The 22572-nt window shown below is 38.8% G+C and overlaps 1 protein-coding gene across 3 annotated transcripts; it reads left to right on the top strand.

Moving 5' to 3' along the window:
* The first annotated feature begins 1901 nt into the window (after nucleotides 1-1901).
* SENP8 (SUMO peptidase family member, NEDD8 specific) lies at nucleotides 1902-16327 on the top strand. Of its 3 annotated transcripts, XM_063089665.1 has the most exons (4): nucleotides 1952-1969; nucleotides 2667-2862; nucleotides 13638-13699; nucleotides 14860-16327. In XM_063089665.1, the coding sequence occupies exon 4, from the start codon at nucleotides 14896-14898 to the stop codon at nucleotides 15532-15534; it is 639 nt and encodes a 212-aa protein (XP_062945735.1). In that variant the 5' UTR covers nucleotides 1952-1969; nucleotides 2667-2862; nucleotides 13638-13699; nucleotides 14860-14895; the 3' UTR covers nucleotides 15535-16327. The 3 variants fall into 3 exon arrangements, with proteins under 3 accessions (XP_062945734.1, XP_062945736.1, XP_062945735.1); XM_063089664.1 differs by lacking the exon at nucleotides 2667-2862 and having other exon boundaries at nucleotides 1902-1969; XM_063089666.1 differs by lacking the exons at nucleotides 2667-2862; nucleotides 13638-13699 and having other exon boundaries at nucleotides 1920-1969.
* The last annotated feature ends 6245 nt before the right edge of the window (nucleotides 16328-22572 follow it).

The following is a 22572-nucleotide window of genomic DNA, read 5'->3' as shown; positions in this document are numbered from 1 at the left end:
CTTATAACGCCAAGGTCACGGGTTTGGATCCCCCTACAGGCCAGCCGCCCCTCCTCACCAAAAAAAACTGATATTAAAACCTTCAAGGACTAAGAAAAGCTACAAATCTTTTTCTAGCAAATTCAAAGACAGCGAATCCAAAAAAACAAAAAGTCCCCTAGTATCCTTAAAAAACAGTGCAAAGCATCTGTAGAAATCAACAAGGAGATGAAGTAAATGATACTACATGATGACATAGTTACAGTCATTAGTGTAATGTGACAATCCTTATAGAGGCACCTAAAAGATCAGATCTGGAATACTCCACACGTTCTACAGAAGCGAGAACATAAGGAGCAGGCTGTGTGACCTTACAATGGCACAACACACCCTGCCCGGTGCTTCCATCCTCTTCCCTCTCCCTCCTTCAGCCACCAGCCCAAACCCTCCAAACAAGGGTCTCAGTCGGTCTCCTCACGGCCCACTGGCGGGAATACACTAGGCTAAGCAAACATTGCCTCAGATTTCATGGCAAAGCCCTTTCAACCAAAGTAAGAATCACAACTGGGGAGAAAGATAACAAAGTCTGCTTGAGGAGAGGTCTGTGAGAGAGGCTACAGTAGGGGTTGGGAGAGAGGCCGAAGTCTGTGATGGTGATTAGAGGGGCTGAAACCACATCTACTAGGAGGTAAGAACATCATGACATAGACTCTCTGAAAGCCGTGATGGGCAGGGGAAGAGCTAGTCGGCGTGGCAGTGAGCGGGCTGGCAGGGGGGTCTAAGTGCGGAGGACAACGACGGATCTGTCTAGGAGCTGGGGGTCGCAATGGGTTAGGAGGCGGTCGTGACTGTACCTCGGCAACTGTGATCGGGTCAGCTCATGAGAGGATGTAACTGAGTATGGGGCCTCCATTAGAAGTCCTAAGAGAATGTGAGGGGGTTCTAATGGGGTCTGCCGGGGGTGGAGGGGGGGTCTGTGACAGAAACGCCGGGGATGCTGGAGGACTGGTACGGTGTTTGGCCAATGGAAGATAAGAGGGGTGGGGTCTATTGGGGATCCGGGGCCGAAATCAGGTCTTTAGGAGGCTCCAGGGCTGACGCGCTCGCGGGGCGTCTCCGCTGGGGCGGGGCGGCCCTGCGGGAGCCAAAGAACAAGACTGAGACGTGGGCCGGGCTGGGCAGCAGGGCCGCTGGGCGCTTGGGCGGGTCTTACCTCGGGATCCGCCGCGGTGGCCACCGCAGCCCCCTCCTCTTCGGCGGAAGCCGCTTCCCACACTCGGCCCTAGGCTCAGGCCGAAGGAGGCAGCAGAGGCTGAGGCCACCGAGGGTCCGACAGTCCGACGGTTCCGAGAGGGTGGGCCCAGCAGCCTCAGGGTCCGAGCGAGCGGTCGCCGAGCATCCCCCGCCCTGTCAGGGAGACTCCGCCCGGCCTGGGCCGGCACATCCCCCGCCGCACTCCGCCCAGAGAGCACGCGTTGGACAGCCGCCTCGACCGCTGTTGTCTCCTCTGCCGGTGCCGCGATTGCCTCCGCCGCAGCCTCTCACGGTGCTAGCCGGACTCAGCAGTCACCGCCAACCGCCTCCAAGTCCCTCAGCTGCTTAGGCCCGCGCGCCCCCGACCCCGCGCACGCGGCCCCGCCCCGCGCGACTACTCGGCTGCAGGCAAGCAGGCGCGCGCGCACTTACCTCCCACGCCCCCTACTGCCAGCCCCGGGCCGGCCCCGCCCGGCCCCGCCCCCGCACGTGACGCAGCCAGAGTGCAGAATGCGCTTGCGCGGACACGCCCCACTTCCTCCTCCCTGGGCTTCCCCGCCCAAATTTTTCTTCCTCACCTTACGGCAGAGCTGGAAACAGCCTTAGATTCTCCCTCTGTTAGAGAGAAATGTCGCACGGTTGGGGAAGAAAATTCTGGGTTTGCGACCGTAGCTCTTGCTTTACGGCCAACACTGAGTTTCCTGAAGGCTGGTTGGGGTGGTGAGGCCCGAGGCAGGTAAGAAGCCGCATCCCCACGTCGATTTGTCTCAGTTTGTCCTGGCAGTGGATCGCTTTGCCGCCCACTCACACGCTGGCATATCCGGGCCCCCTCCCCATTCTGGCGCTGTTTTCTCTGGCCCCCCTCATAGCCCCCGCCCCTCTCCAGACGCGCACGCCCCCCTCCACCGCTTGTCTCCGCCCCCGACCTCGGTTTCTGAGCCTTACTTTTCATTCATTCCTGTCTTTTCACTGAGTGGTTTCCATGCCTAAGGTGGCGGGAAGTCAGAGGCGAATGAAATAGTCACAGCTTTTTGAAGTGCTCTGTTATATAGGAAACGGTGAGAGAATCCGCAGTGGTAGCACCGTAAAATTATAATAGAAAAAAAATACAGAATGCTCTCTGAGAAGCATAGGGGCCCCTGATTGTGTAGGAGGACGTAAGAAAACCCTTTCCAAGGTGATCTTTGGGTCACTCTTAAAGGACTTGTGTTTAAACGACTAATAAGCAGTAGCTGCCCAAAGAAATGGAAGAAGAGGTAGAAGCAGAGAGAATGATGGGGGCAAAAGCATGTGACAGTATTGGTCTGGAAGAGTAAAAAGTTAGAGGAGTAGAATATACCTGTTGGAAACCATACTGGTGTAGACCTTTTAAAGCATCACTTTATTTTATTTATTTATTTATTTTTTTTGTCCTTTTCGTGACCGGCACTCAGCCAGTGAGTGCACTGGCCAGTCCTATATAGGATCCGAACCTGCGGCGGGAGCATCGCACTCTACCAAGTGCGCCACGGGCTCGGCCCTAAAGCATCACTTTAAAAGCATCATTACAAACAGCGAGATGAAATGAGGAACAAGAATGTGGGCCGCAAGAATGGTTTCTTTAAAAATGGGAGACTCCTAGGCATAAAGGTATACCATGGAACCGAGAGGTAGACAGTTCAAGGGTGAGGGAGGCTGATTTATAGGATCAAGAGCATTCGTGGAACTCACTTGTGTGCATATCAGAATCAGCTAGGAAGCTTTTTTTTTTTTTTTTTTTTTTTCTTATTTTCCTTTTTAAGTAAAACCAATGCTGTTTTCCCACCCTGGACCAATTAAATAAACTGGGTTAGGGCCAGTCATCATTGTTTTTATTAAACCTCCCTAGGTGACTCTAATGATAAGGGTTGAGACCCACTAAACTAGAGAGAAGAAAAAGATGGGAAGTAGGGAAGGGCAGAAAGTTGAGGGAGTTGTCTCTGAAACATTAAGATGGGGATCTTTGGTAAGAGGGGGAGTTGGGACTGGAATGAGAAGCTTGAGTGATAGTAGTTTTGAATAACTGCTCTGGGAAATGGGAGGAGCCAGTCTTGCTTTTCCTTTGAACACAGTTCCATCCCTCAATCTTTATCAAGACCACCTCAATTACTGCTCTTTCTTCTTCATTTCCCTTCCATACAGGATTTATCAGCTGTGTCTCTAGCCTTAGAGCTCAAGGGCCATCCCTGTTTCTGTCCTCAAAAAGACCAGAATTAAGTCAATTTATGAGATACAAAGATTAATGTTCCCTCCTCTAGAAATTACTACACACAGTGCCTTGGCAATTTGGAATCTGTCTTCTATTATTCATTTCATTAATCGTTTAACTTAGGAACAAGCTATAAAGAAGTCTAAAATACAGGGAGACTTCAAAAAGTTCATGGAAAAATGGAACTGAAAGATAAAAATAAAAAATATAAACTTTATTTCTTAATGTAAGCTCTGTCAAGTTCAAGACACTTTTGTAAGCAATGATACCAGCCATTTAGTCCGTCCCTAAAGAACCGAGGGTCCTGGGAATATAACCATGTCAATGCAGTCTTTTCTACATTATTAACTGAAGAAAATGAGTGCCCTTTAAACATTTTTGAGATTAGGAAACAAAAATAAGTCAGAAGGAGCCAAATCAGGACTGTAAGGTGGATGCCTAATGATCTCCCATAGAAACTCTCCCAAAATTGCCCTTGTTTGATGAGAGGAATTAGCAGGAGCATGGTCATGGTGGGCAAGGACGCTGTTGAAACTTTCCCATGCATTTTTCTGCTAAAGCTTTGGCTAACTTTCTCAAAACACTCTCATGATAAAAATCATTATATTGTCATTCTTTGGCCCTCCAGAAAGTCAGCAAGCAAAATGCTTTGAGCATCCCAAAAAACCATTGCCATGACTTTTGCTCTTGACTGGTCTGCTTTTGCTTTGTCTGGACCACTTACACCTCTTGGTAGCCATGGCTTTGTTTGTGCTTTGTCTTCAGGATTATACTGGTAAAGTCATGTTTCACCTCCTGTTAACAACTATTTGAAGAAATGCTTTAGGATCTTGATCCCACTTGTTTAAATTTTCCATTGAGAGCTCTGCTCTTGTCTGCAGCTGATGTGGGTGTGATAGTTTTGGCACCTATGGAGTGGAAAGTTTGCTCAACTGTAGTTTTTCAGTCAGAATTGTATAAGCTGAACCACTTGAGATGTCTATGGTATTGATTTTTGTTTCTGCTATTAATCTTCGGTCCTCTTCAATTAGGGCATGAACAAGATTAATTTTTTCTTCACAAATTGATGTGGTTGGTCTGCTGCTGAGGGCTTTAACTTCAACATTATCTCGTCTCTTATTAAAACAAGTTATCCATTTGTAAACTACTCATTTCTTTGGGGCATTGTCCCCATCAACTTTTCATAAAGCATCAATGCTTTCACCATTCTTTTGCCCAAGCTTCACCATAAATTTGATATTTGTTCTTGCTTCAATTTTAGCAGAATTCATGTTGCTCTGATAGGAGCACTTTTCTAGCTAATATCCTCCTTAGTGCATCAAACTAGAGCCTGTTCAGACATATTATAATAAGTTAGTATGAGTTTTTGGGCAAAAATATTTTGCAATTCATGAATAATTTTTTCATAATACACATTTTCTATGCACCTTTTGAAGACCTTCTGTACATCTCTGTTAGAATCACAAAATATCAGGGAAAACAGACCTTTAAACAAAGAATTCATTTGGTAGGCAGAGGAGTGCTGTGTAAAGTAAAGCCCAAGACAGTGCATGGTTGCTGTTAACTAGGGTTAATCCAGAAACCTGTCTGTCTGCCTCCAGATAAGAGTTACTGTTGTCTGGTATGGCTAGAGCATAGTATGGAGAGTAGGGGTGGAGCAGAGATGAAGATGATAAAGTGAATATGAATAGGTTATAAGGAGCCTTGAATTTCATGCTGAAGAGTTTAGATTATATACTGTAAGCAATTAATAAATATAGATAACAAAGGTTCTTAACCTCTTTTACACCACGAAACTCTTTGGCAGTCTGGCCTATAGACTTGATCTCAGAAAAAGGTTTTTAAATGTGTAAAGTAAATAAATAGAAATATAAAGGAAGCCAGTGTTTTTGAAAGTTTTTAAAATATTAAATGTGCGATGTAGTTATATATGTGCTTCATTATGCATTAGATAACATCTGGCAGCAGGTCTCATGTAATTTCAAAGTAGCGATGAGTATGCATTGTATTTCAAGACACCCACAACAACTTTAATGTGATATGAAAATATCAGATTTTTATTAGTGACAAAGACATAGGGACTGCTAATACTACTGTAGTTTATTGCCTACACTTATGGAAGAAAATGCTAAATTTCAGCTACAGGTTATTGAAAATAAAGATGCAGTTTTTTCCCCATCCAGGTTCATAGAACCCTGAAATTCTAGCCACATCCTGGTCCCAGGTTTAAAAATATCTTACTGTAATGGTTTTAAGCAAGAGCATGACACAAATCTCTTTCAGAAAGCTATAGAGCAGTGTTCACTTCCCAGCCTCTCTGTTGGGGTGGGGGTGGAGAGCTGGCTATTTTCTTCTCCTTTATCTCTGGGCCAACAACCATTACTAACCTAATGTTGCCTATTACCCAGAGCTTGCAGGAGGAATGAGCTTGTGGGTGTATATGTATGTAGGCGCAATACTAGGAAATTAAGAAAGATAGATTGGGGCTATTTTTGTGGAAATCATTGAATTGCTGGACTGTAATTTGTACTTAATTTGGTAAATAATGGAGAGATGTTAACATTTGTGGAGTAGAATAATGTGATTAGAGTTTAGTATGAAAAATTAATGTGGAATAGTGTGTAGGTTAGATTATGAAAGGGTAAGATAGAAATGAAGAGACTAGACCAATAAATGATTTTTTAAAAAAACTGAATCTTGAAGTGATCTCTAAAGAGTCTGTTAAGTTACTTTATTTCCCCAATATGCTGACCAGTCTAAAGAAACCATAGATTGGAGTAAATTGCACACCTTTCAACATGGGTATACACCCCATTGTAAGAGTCAGTTAGCATTCTGTGTGATCAAGAGGCTAGCCTACTCTTTTGTATTATAAATGATATTTAGTGCTTCTGATAAAGCAATGGCCTTACATGTATAGGTTCACAGATGTTGCTAAGGCCTTCCTAGGTCATATTCCATCTATACCTGTGAATCCTACATTTCTGACTTTTTAAGGTCAAGATTCCTGTCCTTAGCAATCCTTTAATCCTCTTAGATGAGTAAAACACATTAGCAAACAAAAAGGAAAGTCCTCAACGCCCAAGTAACCCATCTCCTTTGAAACTGATCATTACCAGCCTTTATAAAAACTTACTACTTAAATCCCAGCTAGTACCCAAATTATGTGCCTTTTGAACATATTATTGAAAAAATTGAATTTGGGTTGCAAGCATTACTAACCCAAATGAGTAATGTAAAATTACTTCACTTCCAGAACCAGATTCTCTGAGAGGCCACCACTGATACCTTCTTCAGCATGACTAGCCTGTATTGACTCTATGTCCATCAAACAATTGGAGCCCATTTGGGTGGAGATGTAGTTCAACAGAGACTGGAAAAACAAGTTTATGTAGAGCTTGAAGTTCATCTGTCTGTCTTCTTTTTGTGAGGAAGGAGGAGCCAGTCTCTCTGAAAGCAGAAATAATACTTGAAACTTATGAGGCTTTTTAAGAATTTTTGTTACTTAGTAGTCAAAGAAATCCCAAAAGGTCACCTAGTCTGTCTCCCTGGACTAAGGCAGGACCAAATGGAATTTATGGCAATGAAGTTATCAGCAGCATCATGACACCAAATGGTTTTTCTACTTTGAGAGCTGAATTCCTCTATTTGTGAAATATTGATGTTAGAGGAATGTTGTTTAAATTTATAAACTATTTATAAAATTGAGAACATTTTCTATGTTTATAACAATTTTGTGTTTTTAGGAGTTTTTCAAAATATATCTTCTGTATTTTGCTCAGGAAAAATATTTATTTATTAAAACTTCTCCAGTTTGTCAGGCACTGAAGATACAGGGATGAGTAAAATCTAATCTTTGTGCTCAAAAGGGATATATAAATGTTGATGGTAATTTTTTACATGACATATACAAACCTCTGGATGGTTTAGGCTTAGCATTAAAAGAAAATGTTTAATTGGGGGAAATTGAAACAAACAAAAAAAAGCCTTGAACTTCCTTCCTGGAAATATTTCTGCTTATGTTGCCTCATGAAAAGCACATTTGGTCTTCGATGTGATTCTTTTTGTGAAATGCAAATGGAATCATACATTAGAAGTTGGACATAATCTTTTATTTTAGTAAACAAATTATTTTTAAGTCTTTGTGTTTGAAGGCTTGTGGAAAAGAGATTTAAACTATATCTTTTTCAGCAGACAGAAATAAGATTCGTAAGTTGAAGAAACAGACACATTTTAGGTTAGTGTAACAGTTGGAGGAGGTACATATTTCTTTCCCCAAAATGCAAACATGTTAAGCTGTATTAATTGGTTATGTGCTTGTTATAAAAAGAAAGGGGAAAAGAATAAAGCAGACAATATCAAAAGGTAAAAGGAAAAAAGCAAAAAGATATACATTCTATTTCTTAAAGAAGACTGTTTAAACTTTTGATAGATAACATTCTTGATTTTTTTGTGTGTGTATTTTTATCATATTATACAAACTTTTATATAATACTTTTCACAGAATATCATGGACATTTTTCTACAGCTTTATATTTAATGCCTGAAAACTATTCCATTGTGTGGAAACCCTATTATTTAAATTTACCAGCTGACTTTTTTTGTTGTTGTTTTTTGATGGCTGGCCTTTATGGAGCCCCAAGCTCTTGACCTTGGTGTTACAAGGCTGTGCTCCGACCAACTGCCTTAACCAGGCAGCCCCCAACCAGCCTACTATTGAACTCCAGCTTGTTTCTAATTTTTCTGTTACAAGTGGTGACCATACATTTTAAATTTTTGCACACATCTTTAATGTTTCCCTTGAAATAAATTTCTAAAAGTATAATCCCTAGGTATGTACATTTCTTAGGAATTAAAATGTAATGGCAAATTACCCTTCAAAAAGCTTGCATTTGTTTATATTTCTATTAAAATAAAAGTGCTCTTTTTCCCATTGTCTCTTATTATTAGTTTTCCTCATCTTTGCTAATTTCATAGCTGAAAAATGAAGTCTTGTTTTAACTTGCATTTCTTTGATTACTAGTAAGGTGTTGAGTATCTCTTTATGGGTTTATTGACCAATTGTATAAGTGTGTTAATTTCTGTTTGCTTATAATATTTTTGTTTCACTTTTTAACATTTAAACTTTTATTCCATCTAAAATATAATTTGATATAAGGTATGAGGTAGAACTCTAACTTTTTTTAATCAAATGATTAACAAGTTGCCCCAATGCCATTTATTAAAAAATCCAGGGCCAGCCCCGTGGCTCACTCGGGAGAATGCAGCAGTGGGAGCGCAGAGGCCGCGGGTTCGGATCCTATATAGGGATGGCTGGTGCGCTCACTGGCTGAGCGTGGTGCGGGCGACACCGAAACAAGGGTTCCGGTCCCCTTGCCGGTCACAAAAAAAAAAAAAAAAAAATCCAGCAAGCATATCACAAACTTCAGTGTACAGCAATATGATGTTAATAGATATCTTACAAAAAAAAAAAAAAAATTCATGATCAAACAAGTTTGGGAAAAGATCATACCAAAATAAGTTAAATAAATTTTTTTATTGCCAACCTTTTTCTACCTCTAATATGCTTGTGTGCACCTATGAAATCCTGTGGAACTGAGCTGTATCCAATATACTAGCCACTAGCCAGCACATGTAGCTATTTAAATTTAAATTTTAATTAATTAAAATTAAAAAATACTCTTCCTCAGTCACACAGGGCACATTTCAAGTACTCAGTAGCCACATGTGGCTAGAGACTACTATATATAACATTGCAGATAAAGAACATTTCCATCATCACAGGAAGTCCTATGGGACAGCACTGCTTCAGTGGAACTCTCTAAAAACACTGGAATAACCCATAATTTCTTCCATTGTTTGTAATGGCTCTATCAGCATATTTAAATTTTCACATGTATGCATTAGTTTTTCTATTACATTGATTTATCTACTTCTGTTCCAATACTACACAGCTAGTTAGTTATGTCAAGCTTCTGCACCTTTTTCCCTGGGAGCAGAAATAAAGAATTCTTGCATGGAGTAGGAAGTTAGACTACAAGCTATAGTAAAGGCCTTTACACTTTTAAACTGTGTACATGTAAACATTTCTCTGCAGAACTTGATTTATATTATGTTGAGATCCATACCCCATTATTCATTCATTTATTCTACAGTTATTTATTGAGTACCTGTCTGACAGGCCCTGGGGTTAGAATGGTAAACAAAAGACAAGGCCCCTTGTTCTCTTATTTTCACAGAGCTTACATTTTTGTTCTGAAGAAAGAAAAAGAATATTAACCAACAAGTAAATAAATTTTAAAAAACTATCAAATAGTCATAAGTGCTATGCAAGGCATTGAAATTAGAGTGATAGTAACTGCTGGCCTCTTTATTTTGGCTAGTCAGAGAAGTTCTCTGTGAATTAGCAGCATTTAAACTGAGATCTATCCAGCAGAAGGAGCCAACCACTGGAAGGTACAGGAACAGCTAGTATGCCAGCTCTCAGGAGGGAAAAAGCATGATGTGTTTGAGGAAAAAGAAGAAACTCGATGTGGCTGGGGCTTAGTGGGCAAGGGAGAGAGTAATAGGAAATGAGGTTGGAGAAGCTGGAACCATGTTATCATGTAGGGTTTTGTAAGTTAGGGTTGGGAATTTTTATTTATTTCTAAGTATTATAAGTGAGCTACTAGAGGTTTTTAAGCAGGAGAGGAACATGACCTTACTTAAAATTTTAAAGTTATTCTGACAGCTGTTTGGAGAATTTACTGGAGGGCTCAGTAGTCAAAATAAGGAGACCTGTTAGGGCTAGGTCAAGCAAGAAATGATGACTGATTTGACTAAGGTGATAGTGAAGATAGAAAGCATTGGACAGAGGCAGACCATTTTAGGTGTAGAATTAACAGCATCTGTTATCTGTTGGATGTGAGATATGAAGAAAATAGGAAACTCTGGGATGATGTACAGTACTATGTTCAATTTCCAATCTGATTATTACAGGCAAAATTGGCACACATCAGAGACCAATAAATATATTTTGCCCAATTGAATAAACTTGCTTTAATGAATGTCTTGCACATATACATATTTAAGCTACTAAATCATAAGCTTGTGTTCATGCCTTTATTAATTATTAGGGAATACGGTTCTTAAGAATTAGTTGTTTATGTTACAGACATATCAGCTATGGACAGTAATTACACTGTTACACTGAAGTATCCAAGCCAGCAGAGCAGAGTAAATAAAGCAGAAAAAGTTGCCTGCCATGGATGCAGGAGTTCTATAGGAAATCTCATATTTTATTTTTAAAACTCATGCTGATTTTGCATTTTATGCTACAGTATGCCCATGTTTATATTAATAATTAAAATATTTCAGATTACTGATCAAAATATTTTAAGTCATCAGTTAAATTGTTTAGCTTTTTTCCCTTAAAGTTGTTGAAATTGAAGCTCTAGGAAGATTACCTGTGATTAAACTGTTTTCATTTTCCCACCCTATTAATTATGGTATTGTCATCCTCCCATATACCCCAACTGAAACCCCCAGACCATTTAATTCTTTTTCTCTCTTATCCATCCTCCTCTGATCACTTATTGAGTCTTATTGATTCTCTGTCTACAATATCTTTTCCACCTTGCTGCTTCATTCCTACTATCATTTCCCCTAATTTAGGTCATTACCTCCTACCTTTACTTTCAATAAAAATCTAATTGATTTCTGCTTTCAATTTCTCTTCTGACCAGTGAAGTCTATATATTATGGCTGAATTGTTAGTCTTCCTAAACACTGACCTAGCCATTAATGGCTCCCCATTTCCTCCAGTATAAATTCCAAACTCCAGAATTCAGTCTGTCATCACTTTGCTTCTAATAATCCTCTTCTCCTAATCCTTGCCTATACCCCTACTATGCCTGCTTCATATCTCCACACTCAAAAGCACTTTCCTTGCCTCTCTGCCTTCTTAATGCCCTACTCCATCTATCCAACTCCACCTGCCCCACACACACGCACACACACTGCCCTTCAAGAGTCCATTTTCATGCTACTTTCTCCTTCAAGCCTTTCCTGATCTGAACACTCCTTCCTTTTCACCCTCTTAGCCAGGAGTGATTGCTTCCTTTTCTCAATTCCCATACGTTTTATTTGTGCCTCTTAATGGTTTCTTATCTCATTGACTTATACATCTTTGTAGCTTCCACAACACCTAATATTAGGTACTCAGTAGGTGTTTATTGACTAGAAGAATTGTATACATAGTATGTGTTCGTTATAACAGAATAAGCTTAAGCTCAGTGAGAATAGGAACCATGACTATTTCAGTCTCATTCTGTATTTCTAGCCTCTAGCACATAGGAAATATCCAATAAACATTTGTTTAGAGAAATACAGCTATCAGTTATTGGGATATAAATTTCCTGGTGGCATAGTAGATATCTAGAAATACTTGAATGTTAAATTTTTTAAATCTTAGTTACATATGTTTACTTTATGTTGACAAACGTCCTGTGATAAAGATCATGTATTAATGTTCTCACCTTACAAAAGGGAAATTGAGACTTACAGCAATTAAGTAATTATGATGACACAGCCAACAAGCAGCAGAACTGAGTCTGAAATTTAAGTGTTCAGTTGTGAAGTTTAGAGTTATTTTTATTAGCCAAGGCTTGTTTGGCCAAAGAGTAGTTTAGTTCTATTTGAGAATTTGGTGGGTTATACTATTGCAGTCATGCTATATGGAATAGAATTATGGCCTTGACACCAAGATCATGGGTTCTAGTTTAGTTCTATTTGAGAATTTGGGGGGTTATACTATTGCAGTCATGCTATATGGAATAGAATTATGGCCTTGACACCAAGATCATGGGTTCAGATCCCTGTACTGGCCAGCCTCAAAAAAATAATTAATTAATTAAGGCCTTGATTAACCTTTTGTCTGTGTGCTGGATGTTTTAAAAATCAAACAGATGAAACACAAAAACTATTTCTGAAGAAAATTTTGGCCCTGCCTGTAAATACTCCCTCCAAGGTGAGATGACTATCTGTTCAAGCGCTTTTCTCCTCTTAGTCTCCTTTTCCTAGCTGGTTTGGCTGTTAAGGTATGGGTCTGATTTCAGCTGGCAGCATAGAGGGTAGGTCTTCAGGCATTTGCCAAGTTCTACAATCTGGCACTTACCACTACACGGTATTCATTGAAGGCATGGGGAGAGATTCTGTATCCAGGGAGCCGTGACACACATGCAGTTGTTCCCCTTTATATTCCTATACTCTTAGATCAAGTCAGATCAAGTTGAGTACCTTGCCTCGACCAAATTGCTTTTACTAGATTGCTGTTTGCCCATTTGCCATCAGGCTAGATATTAAGGGTCATTACTGGAAACAATCCTATCAAACCATTGCCGCTATCATAAGGATATTGTGGGACACTATTCGTTATGATACACTGTGTCGTCTTTTATGAAAATTTCTTGAGAAAAACTATCTGATCTTAATACAAACAGTGATTTTACCTCTCCTGAGAAACTGCTTTGTTTTTACCTTATGGGCATTGTGAATGTTTAACTTAACTCTCTCTGGTTAGCTTCCAAAAAGCTTAGAGCCAAATTTGTGGCCCACCTATAACAAATGTGCTCTATGCCTCATTAACTTCATTCCTTGCTCCGGTTTATGTCTCTGCTATAATTACTCTTTCTTCTTAAGAAAATCTTAATTCATACCATCTTATTTTATTATCATAAACAGCCATATATTGTTTCTGAAGCAGTTCAGATTATAATATACCATGTGTACATAAAACCATCTTGGATGCCTCTTAGTTACTTCATTTACTTCAGCTTTTTTTTTTTTTTTTTTTTGAGGGATATGTTTACTTTTATATAGGTTTTTGCAGAGTTTTGATTACATGAAAATGGTTATGACACAAAATTTTATTGTTTTAATAGTGTAACCAAGTGGTAAAATTGATGTCATAATTCCAGCCTTGTCTTTTACAGCAATATGTATTTGTTTTCTTACAATATGCTTTGTTTTGTACCCTCGATCTGCATGTGACAATTTATTGCTCTGCAATTTTTAGAAATATTGTTGTGCTACCAGGTCAGTGCATAGCAGTTAACTTTGTTAACTCTGTTGAGTCTGTTAGGCTCAAACATTATGTCATCTTCTACACTCATCAGACTTCTTTTCTTGTCTTTGTTAGGACCCTTCCTTGGATGATCATGAGCATATTAATCTCACCATACAACTTGTCTTGCTTCTGCTGTAAGTTAGTTATTCTGTTATTTGGACAAGATAATATGAATGGATATTTGTTTCTAAAACTCTTCAACAGGTTTGGAGCTTTATCCAAAATCTCTGATTGTCTTACTAATAGCATCCAATTGATAACATAAATAGTATTTGTGTAACTTTTAAAACTTTTAGTACCTTCAAGTGAAATTATTTGGCGTACTCTGTAACTCTCAGAAGTATGTAAGGCAGGTATATGTCTTCTTTACAGATGACAGAAACAAAGATAAAATAATTTAAATAATTGCTCAAGATGATACCAGCAAATCAGTGGTAAAACTAGGGCTAAACCCAGGTCTCCTGATTCCTATGCCATACTACCTTTCAAAAGGTCAAAAGAATTTCTAACTTACATTATAAACATTACATAGTCTTTATCGCACCCCTTGAGTTTAAAGATAGGAAATGAGCAAAGACATTATCTTATATTCACAGCTAAGCAGAATCAGGAATGAAGTTCATTTGCTTTACTCATGATTTTCTGTTCTCAAAATTACAGTTCCTTTTAACTACAACTCTAATCACTGTCACTTTCCATTATGGAAGGAGGAAGCAATATTTTATCTTATCTCTTGAAAATTAATATTGAAATGAAAACTAATTCCCTTGGGAATTAGTAATTAGTAATTTTTTCTTCAGACTCTTTGAATTCATGTTTAATATAAAAATAATTTGCTGGATTGGCCAGTTAGCTCAGTTGGTAGAACAGGGTGCTGACAACACCAAGGTCAATGGTTCAGATCCCCATCAACAAACAGAAAAAAGAAAAAGAATTTGCTATTGTTATCATGCATATTTATTGAACAGCCAAATATATGGTTAATGCTATGGTGTTTGGTAAAACATAAGCTATAATTGTAACCAATCTCTACATTTAAAGAGGAAATTAAAAATTTATGCCTACTGTCTACATGGAAAATTGCCAGAGTTTTCATTCTAAGTAATTGTTCACATACAGCACATAAGCTAGAGTTTCTTGAGTATTTACTCTTAGCCAAGCATTGTTGCTAAGTACTTTACAATTATATTTAATCCTTATCACAATTCTGTAAGAATAGCTACAGTTTTACAGTCCCATTTCACAGCCACGTATCATATACAACAGTAAATATTGTCTTCTGCCTCTCCTTCAGCTTCTGGAATTTCTGGGCAGCCCTGGTCAGTACAAGATGGACCCTGTAGTCTTGAGTTACATGGACAGTCTACTGCGGCAGTCAGATGTCTCATTATTGGATCCTCCAAGCTGGCTTAATGACCATATTATTGGGTTTGCCTTTGAGTACTTTGCCAACAGTCAGTTTCGTGACTGCTCTAACCACGTCTGCTTCATCAGCCCCGAAGTCACCCAGTTCATCAAATGCACTAGCAACCCAACAGAGATCGCCATGTTCCTCGAACCCCTGGACCTCCCCCACAAGTCAGTTGTATTCTTAGCTATCAATGATAACTCCAACCAGGCAGCTGGGGGAACCCACTGGAGTTTGTTGGTTTATCTCCAAGATAAAAATAGCTTTTTTCATTATGATTCCCATAGCAGGAGCAACTCAGTTCATGCAAGACAGGTAGCAGTGAAACTAGAGGCTTTCTTAGGCAGAAAAGGAGACAAACTAGTCTTTGTGGAAGAGAAAGCCCCTGCTCAACAAAACAGCTATGACTGTGGAATGTACGTGATATGTAACACTGAGGCCTTATGTCAGAACTTCTTTAGGCAACAGCCAGAATCACTACTGCAGCTACTCACTCCTACATACATCACAAAGAAGAGGGGAGAATGGAAAGATCTCATTGCCAAACTTGCTAAAAATTAGCTACTGAAGTATATTTGCAACTTTTGAAGTCTCCTCTTTCTGCCCTTCCCCATTTATTGGATGGCTGCAATCTCAGTGCCTAAGGGAAGATGCCTGGTAGAAGAAAGCATATATTCTTACTTTTTCCTGAAAGAACGTTATCCCTGTATTATCCTAATAGAAAGTTTCACTTTAACCCTGACTTGAGAGCACTATGTCCTGTGAAAATGTCTTGAAGTTAAGCACCAAAACAAAACCAATTGAACTTAACATTACTGCACACGAGATTCAAGTAAGACTTTTCTTATTGGTACAAAATTAATTCCCTTTTGGTCTCCCATATCCATGTTGGCTTTTTCCAGAGGAAAAGCAATGATTGGTAAAACAAATCAAGAATATATGAAATCTGCTGGTTAGAGGCACAGTGCTATAAGATGAAGGTGAAGGGTTCGGATCCCAGTACACTCTAGCCACCAAAAAAAAAAAAAAAAAAAAGAATATATGAAATCTAGAGGAATGCAAGAAGAAAACTATAGAAGAACCAAAAACTTGTTGCACAGCCTACATAATTAAAGAGGTCAACTGCTGGAAGCATATCAAGGTCTAACTTTATTCAAGACCTAAATAATATGAGAATCAGCAGATATCTCTCTCATTCACTAGGCAAAGGCTTTCCTGTCTATCTGCACAACCTTTGCAGATATTTGATAAAGGTGATGTTAGCCCATCTTCCTTCATCTGATTCCGGGAATACTTCAAGAAAGGGGAAATCTTGAGTAACTTCATTAAAATAAATGACTGTAATGGACCTCTTATTTTGCCCAGTGTGTGGGTCCTGAGTAGGTTGACTTGCTACTCTGAATTGAAAACAGTTTTTCTTTGCCTTGTCTATTAGCCATGAACACACTTTCTCATTATATCCAAAGTTCTTGGGTTTCAAAACTTGTATCTGATAACTTCCCAAGGTTACTTACCTGTTATTTAAGATAAATATTTCTGCTTTTGATAAGTCATAGTTTAGTTTTTTTCTCTCTATACTTAATCTGGCAGAATTGTTCTCAGTCATGGTGATTTCAGAACTATTATATCTGAAACTTACAGACATAGAGTTGATTTGCTTTTGAAATATAAAGGAAGAAAAGTGACCTTTCTTAACCCTTTCACTTAATTCAAAATGCAGACGTAATTTTTTAAATGTGGAACCAAGAGTAAATAGAAATGCTTTTCCTCCAAAAGCACTGATGCATTTCTTCAGTTGTTTTAAATAATTAACAATCAGATGGTATGTTGGATACACAGATTATTCTTTTCCTAATGAGAATTAGATTGCAATGCATATAAGATTTGAAAACCAAAGATTAGCTTCAGCCATGAAACTTATTTCAGCTACTGCCCCAGCCTAACCCTGCCCCCAGACCTCATGGCCCAAAATAACCTCACCACCCGATGACAACAGAGGTAGTAACACAATTCCTTTTAGCCAGGAAAGGAAAATACAGTAAGTATAAATAAGTACAGGTTACACAGCAGGCCTGAGTGAACAGGATTTGAAACTAAAAGTCAAAAAGAAAGCTATAAAAAAATTTCCATTTCGGGCCGGCCCCATGGCTCACTCAGGAGAGTGCAGCGCTGGGATCGCAGCGGCGTTCCTGCCACGGGTTCAGATCCTATATAGGGATGGCCGGTGCGCTCACTGGCTGAGTGTGGTGCGGACGACACCAAGCCAAGGGTTGCGATCCCCTTACTGGTCACAAAAAAGGGAAAAAAAATGTTTGATAGAAAAAGAAAAGATATCAAATTAAACTATTAAAAAAAAATTTCCATTTCAAGTCAATATGTTTTGGATAAAAAGGAGACTTAATGGAGGATGGGGACAAGAAAAAGATTAGGAAATGGCAATCAGCCATAGAGGTAAAATAGGGAGGGAGGACAGCAAGGGGAATGACACAGGTTGCTGATAGGCCACAAGTGTAGATAAAGATAAGAAAGCAATATTATTTCAATGACTGTTGACTTAAGCAGCTAGTCTAGACTGTGAAAGAACTAAATCCTCTCTGGGAAAAGTTGTCTCTTTCTGATAATGCAAAGTGTGTTTATTTAAATGTCCGAGTGTCTCCTATTTGAGTTAATGCTTATGAGAGCAGTCTTTCCTAACTCCCTAAGATTAGTCCCAGAAATAAATTATTTTTTAACTAAACTAGTAAGTCTTTAAAAAAAAAAAAGAAAAAGAAAAATCTAAATACATGGCTTGATTGCACTGTGCCACAGGTTAGTCTATAAAGCTTTGAGTATGGCATTTGTAAATGTTAGCATTATAAATGAGAGGCAAACTTAAGAGTTGACTTGTAGTATTTCACTAGATTCTATAGTAGCCCGTAAGTTAAGCACTTGCTTGACCATACACCATTAATGTTACATGATACAAAATAGGAAAAGATTTTTTGGTGGTATTGTGTTCTCTTCTCTCATAGAGTCAAAAGGATCCAGTATGCAGAATTCAGCTTCAAAATATTCAAAAGGAAAGGAGATTATTCAAAATTGAGTTACACAGTTATGAAACTGAACTACTCTGCTTTCAAATATCCTGTTGTATTGCCCCATAAGTACACTCATATTTGTCCCATCTGTGTCTCAATGTGGAAGACATATAGTGGATAATAAAATAAACCTTATTTCCCTTCTGCTCTACTACCCAGTTCCATTTTAAGACTAACAAGAAGTTTGGAAACTCAGTTTTATATTGCCATGCAGCTAAACAGCTGTGAAAAAGAGTGGCCTGGGAAATACTGTTATGTATAAAAGAGAAACTTATTCGAGGATGGTAAATAGCAACAACTAGCATTTACATCATTCTGTAATGTGCAGGGTACTTTATGCACACACAGACACACACATATGAGTATATATGCATCACTATATGTATTAATATGTATAAATATCTTGTATATTATAAAGATTATATATGAAGTTACTTCAAAAATTTCGTGGAAAAATAGAATTAAAAGATAATATGAGTCCATGAACTTTTTGAAGTACCCTTGTGAGCGTGTGTGTGTGTGTGTGTGTGTGTGTGTGTGTGTGTGTGTAAAATCTCATTTAATTCTCATGTTTTTCCAGGTATTATTATTATTCCCATTTTATAATTAAGAAACAAACTCAGAGAAGCTTAGTCACATGGCCTCCATCTCTTTTCACACTCTTTCCACCTATTCCTTTCTTCCTCTCCCAGAAAATGGTGGCAAGAACTCCTTGCTTGACCATTTTAAATGTAATCTTGCCTCACTTTCCAAATTTCGTATATTCAGCTAGCACGTTACAGAAATCAATAGTGAGAAATTGTCATCTCAATTAACTGCTAGGCAGCAGGACCTATGTAATAACTGGCTTTGTTTTATATATGAGGTCATATTTGGATCAGCTCCTTATATTGATCTACTGGTCTAAGGCACTTTAAAAGCCCTGCTTTGTACTTCCTGTGTTAAATAACCTTTCATATTCCATGTATAAGAAAGATGGGAAATAGAACAAGAGCAGCAGCCTGGGGAATCTCATTTTAACAAAGAGAGAGAGAGAGAGGAATTGCGTTAAATAAATGGGACTAAGCAAGATGGAGTTCTCTACACAAAGGTGGAAAAATTGGTCACTCAGTTTCAAAATGAGGCTGAAATTCCACTAAGGAAAAGTCAAGTGCTAAGTACACTAAAATTAAATGTTACGTAAGGAAAAAGTAACATGTCATAGTGTCAAAGGAAGTAGTAGCCAACTTCAGTACCAACAATAGGGAAGAGTTATCATTACTCTGGAAAAAATTAATTTCAGAGCCTGCAGTTTGTGTTAAAAGACAAGATAAGGGCCACTTCCTGAATCTTTCTCCCCTGTGTACCATAACCAAGCAACCTGTATTTAGAACAAAACCCTTTCCCCGTGATACAAGTTTAGACAAGGTTTTCTGCACTAGGCCCTGCTTCCCTGGCCAGCTCACACTCTAGCTCTCTACAGCTGCTACCTCATTCTTCATTCCTCAACCTTGCAAAGACCTCACCTCCACCCTCTCTCTCCTCCTTCAAAGAGAAAATAGACACCACCAGACATGAACTCCTTCAACTTCCTTAACAACTAGATCTACAAACCTACCTGTGTCCATCCTATCTTTGAGCCTTCTTCACTCCTATTACAATGACAAAGAGCTAAAGCTAATCCCTCCACCTGTGCACAGGGATCTTGTGCAAACAGTTCCTTCACACACATCATCAACCTCTCTACTGGCTCCTTTCCATCAGCATTTAAATGTGTAAAATTCCCCCATCTTTAAAAATAAATAAAAGCATGGCTCCACGTCTTCCCCTAGATATTGACTTTTTGCTTCTTCCTCTTCACAGCCAGATCTAAAGTGTCTATAGCCAGTGCCACAATTCCTCACCTCCCTCACACTTCTCAACCCACTTTAATCTGGATTCTGCCCCTACCACTGCACAAAAAATTCTCAGTAAGATACTAGAAATTCTTATATTATTAGGCCTCTTAGCAACTAACCCTAACCCTCCTTTTCAAACTACTCTTCCTTTAACTGACTTGACACCTAGTTTTCTTCTTCTCTGATCACTCTTATTTGCCAATTTCTTCTCTACTTGCTGTAGATTCTCAGTGTTTTGCTCCATGTGCCCTCTTCTCACTCCATGCACACTTCCTAGGTCTCCCATTAACTACCAAGGCCAACGATAAATTTATGCACTTCAGACCTATACTTCGCTCCTGAACTCTCTCAAACTTCAACCTATATATCCATTTACTTGCCTACTGGACCCTTTCACTTGGATATTTCATAGGCTCCTCAAATTCAACCCCAAAGCTCAACTCTTCATCCCCCATCAAACCTGCTCCATCAGTATTCCCTATCTCAGGAAATGGCACCACTGCTCCACTCATTTCTAGCCAGAAATCTAGGAGTCATCCTTGACTTGTGTCTCACACAATTCATATCTATCAACCTCCTAGTCTTATTGATTCTACATCTTAAATATCCTTTAAATCCATGTATTTTTCTCTATCACCAGTGCTACCACTCTAGTCCAAAAAACCATTCTTTCATTTGGTCTGCTACAATAGCTTTTAAAGTAGGCTTCCAGGGTTCACTCAGTCTCCATCCCCCACTCCGTTTTATATTCTGCCAGTATTTTTAATAATCTTACCCCTCTCTGCTTCTCCTGCCTCTTTACAAGCCATACCACTCTTGCCTTAGCTTACTGTGCTCCAACTCTGCGGGCCTTTTAGTTCCTCCAACACACACATTCTTTCCTTCCCATAAAGCCTTCCAGCTTGCTGCTGTCTTCCTCTCTAACTCCTTCCAATGCTCCTCAAGAGAGAAACTCCTATGTAATCTCTTCCTCCGGGAAATCGTCCCTGGTGTACCAGGCTAGTTTGCTTTCCTTGTTAATTCCCCAGAATCACGAAACTTTTTAGTGTGCCCAAATCACATATAATTTTTGGTATTTTGTTCCACTTTCCCACTAAACTGTAAGAGCCATGGAGGCCAGGGACCATGTCTGACTTGTTCACCCTTGAATTATTCCTGCTGCTTAATATAGTGCCTGGCAGATAGACACTCATTATTTGCTTTATGGATAAATGGGAATACAGAAGCTATTTATTCAAAGAAAAGATAGCCCATCATCCTTCATGGCATAGCAGCAGAAATCAAAATGACATGTTAATCAGTATAACTTTTCATGCTTGCATAAGAGCAAGCTATTTTGGGGGTGGGAGAGGGAGAGTTGGTTGATGAACTTAAGCAACCTGACAAAATAAGGAACTCACTAAACATGTAAATCTAACCATGGTCATCTCTTCAATTTATTTGCTGATTTCTTACAGATTGTTGCATTTCACGTAGTTTTAATCCATGTGTAAGCACTATCTTAATTCTGCTTTTCACAAATTCCTATTTTACATAGTTGTAATCCATGTGTAAGCACTATCTTAATTCTGCTTTTTACAAATTTTTATGCTTCATCATTATTTACTTGGTATATTTAAAGGTAACATGGGGTTACATCAAGTTAATGGATTGTGATTTTTCTTAGCCATTTCCCCACTGTAGGCTTTTTGGTTCGTTCTGATTTGAGGTCAGTTCTGATTTGAGGTTATGAATGACAGTGCTGCAAACACTCTTCACAAATAACTTTTTTATTTAAAATTTTCTTCTTGAGGAATACAATAGTGAGATTAAGACATCAAAGTATATGAACAATTTATATACCTTCATATAGTTAGCCAGTAAGTTGTCTAAAAAGAAAGAATCAATATATAATACCATTAAAATTGTATAATATAAATCTATGCTAGTTCCATCCAGCCCTGACAACATTGGGTTTTATATTTGTTTACATTTATTTCTTTAAGTTTAATAGACAAAAACATTTACTAGCTCTTTCCACATTCCAGGGATTTCTAAGGGTTTGACATGAATATCCACTTAATAATTATCATAAACCAGTAAAATAAGTACTGTTACTATCCCTCTTTTACAGATGAGGAAACTGAGGTTTAGAGTTGACCAATTTAATTGAAGTGTGTAAATTAGATGTACTGATTCCAAAACCTGTACTCATAACTACTAGGCTGTACTATCTCCTGTACTATTGGTAGTGTTATTTCTCTCTTATTTAACAGACATGAAAAATTACTATTAAAAACAAAAACTGAATGTAGCCTTTCTGATTTCCAGGTGTGTCGCATAATCTATTGCTAGAGAGCTTGTTGTTTTGTAGCAGTAAACATCTAGATCAACCTTTTTGGTTGAGAAAGGTTGGTTCCCTAGGTTAACCCTGTGTGGGACAGGAGGACACAAAGAGAGATCAGTTACTCCAAATAATAAAATGAGAGAAATTTGAAATTTCATTGTATCCACTAGAGAAAGAGAATGAAGCCTAGGAAAGAAAGTTGGGGGAGGCTAAGAACTGAGATGGGAAGCATCCGAGAATCATGGCAGAAGACAGAGGCCTACTGGGAGACATGGCCAATGAGAAGTTTCTTGCTGTGGTAGAGAATTGCTGTTATATT

This window comes from Cynocephalus volans, chromosome 3 (assembly GCF_027409185.1).
Source record: "Cynocephalus volans isolate mCynVol1 chromosome 3, mCynVol1.pri, whole genome shotgun sequence".
Taxonomy (NCBI): Eukaryota; Metazoa; Chordata; class Mammalia; order Dermoptera; family Cynocephalidae; genus Cynocephalus; species Cynocephalus volans.
The sequence above is the reverse complement of the archived record's forward strand: the minus strand, read 5'-3'. Positions and strand labels throughout refer to the sequence as shown.

What these genes read in the sequence shown, in the direction of transcription:
- SENP8 (XM_063089664.1), top strand. Translation starts at nt 14,896, where the DNA reads ATGGACCCTGTAGTCTTGAGTTACATGGACAGTCTACTGCGGCAGTCA.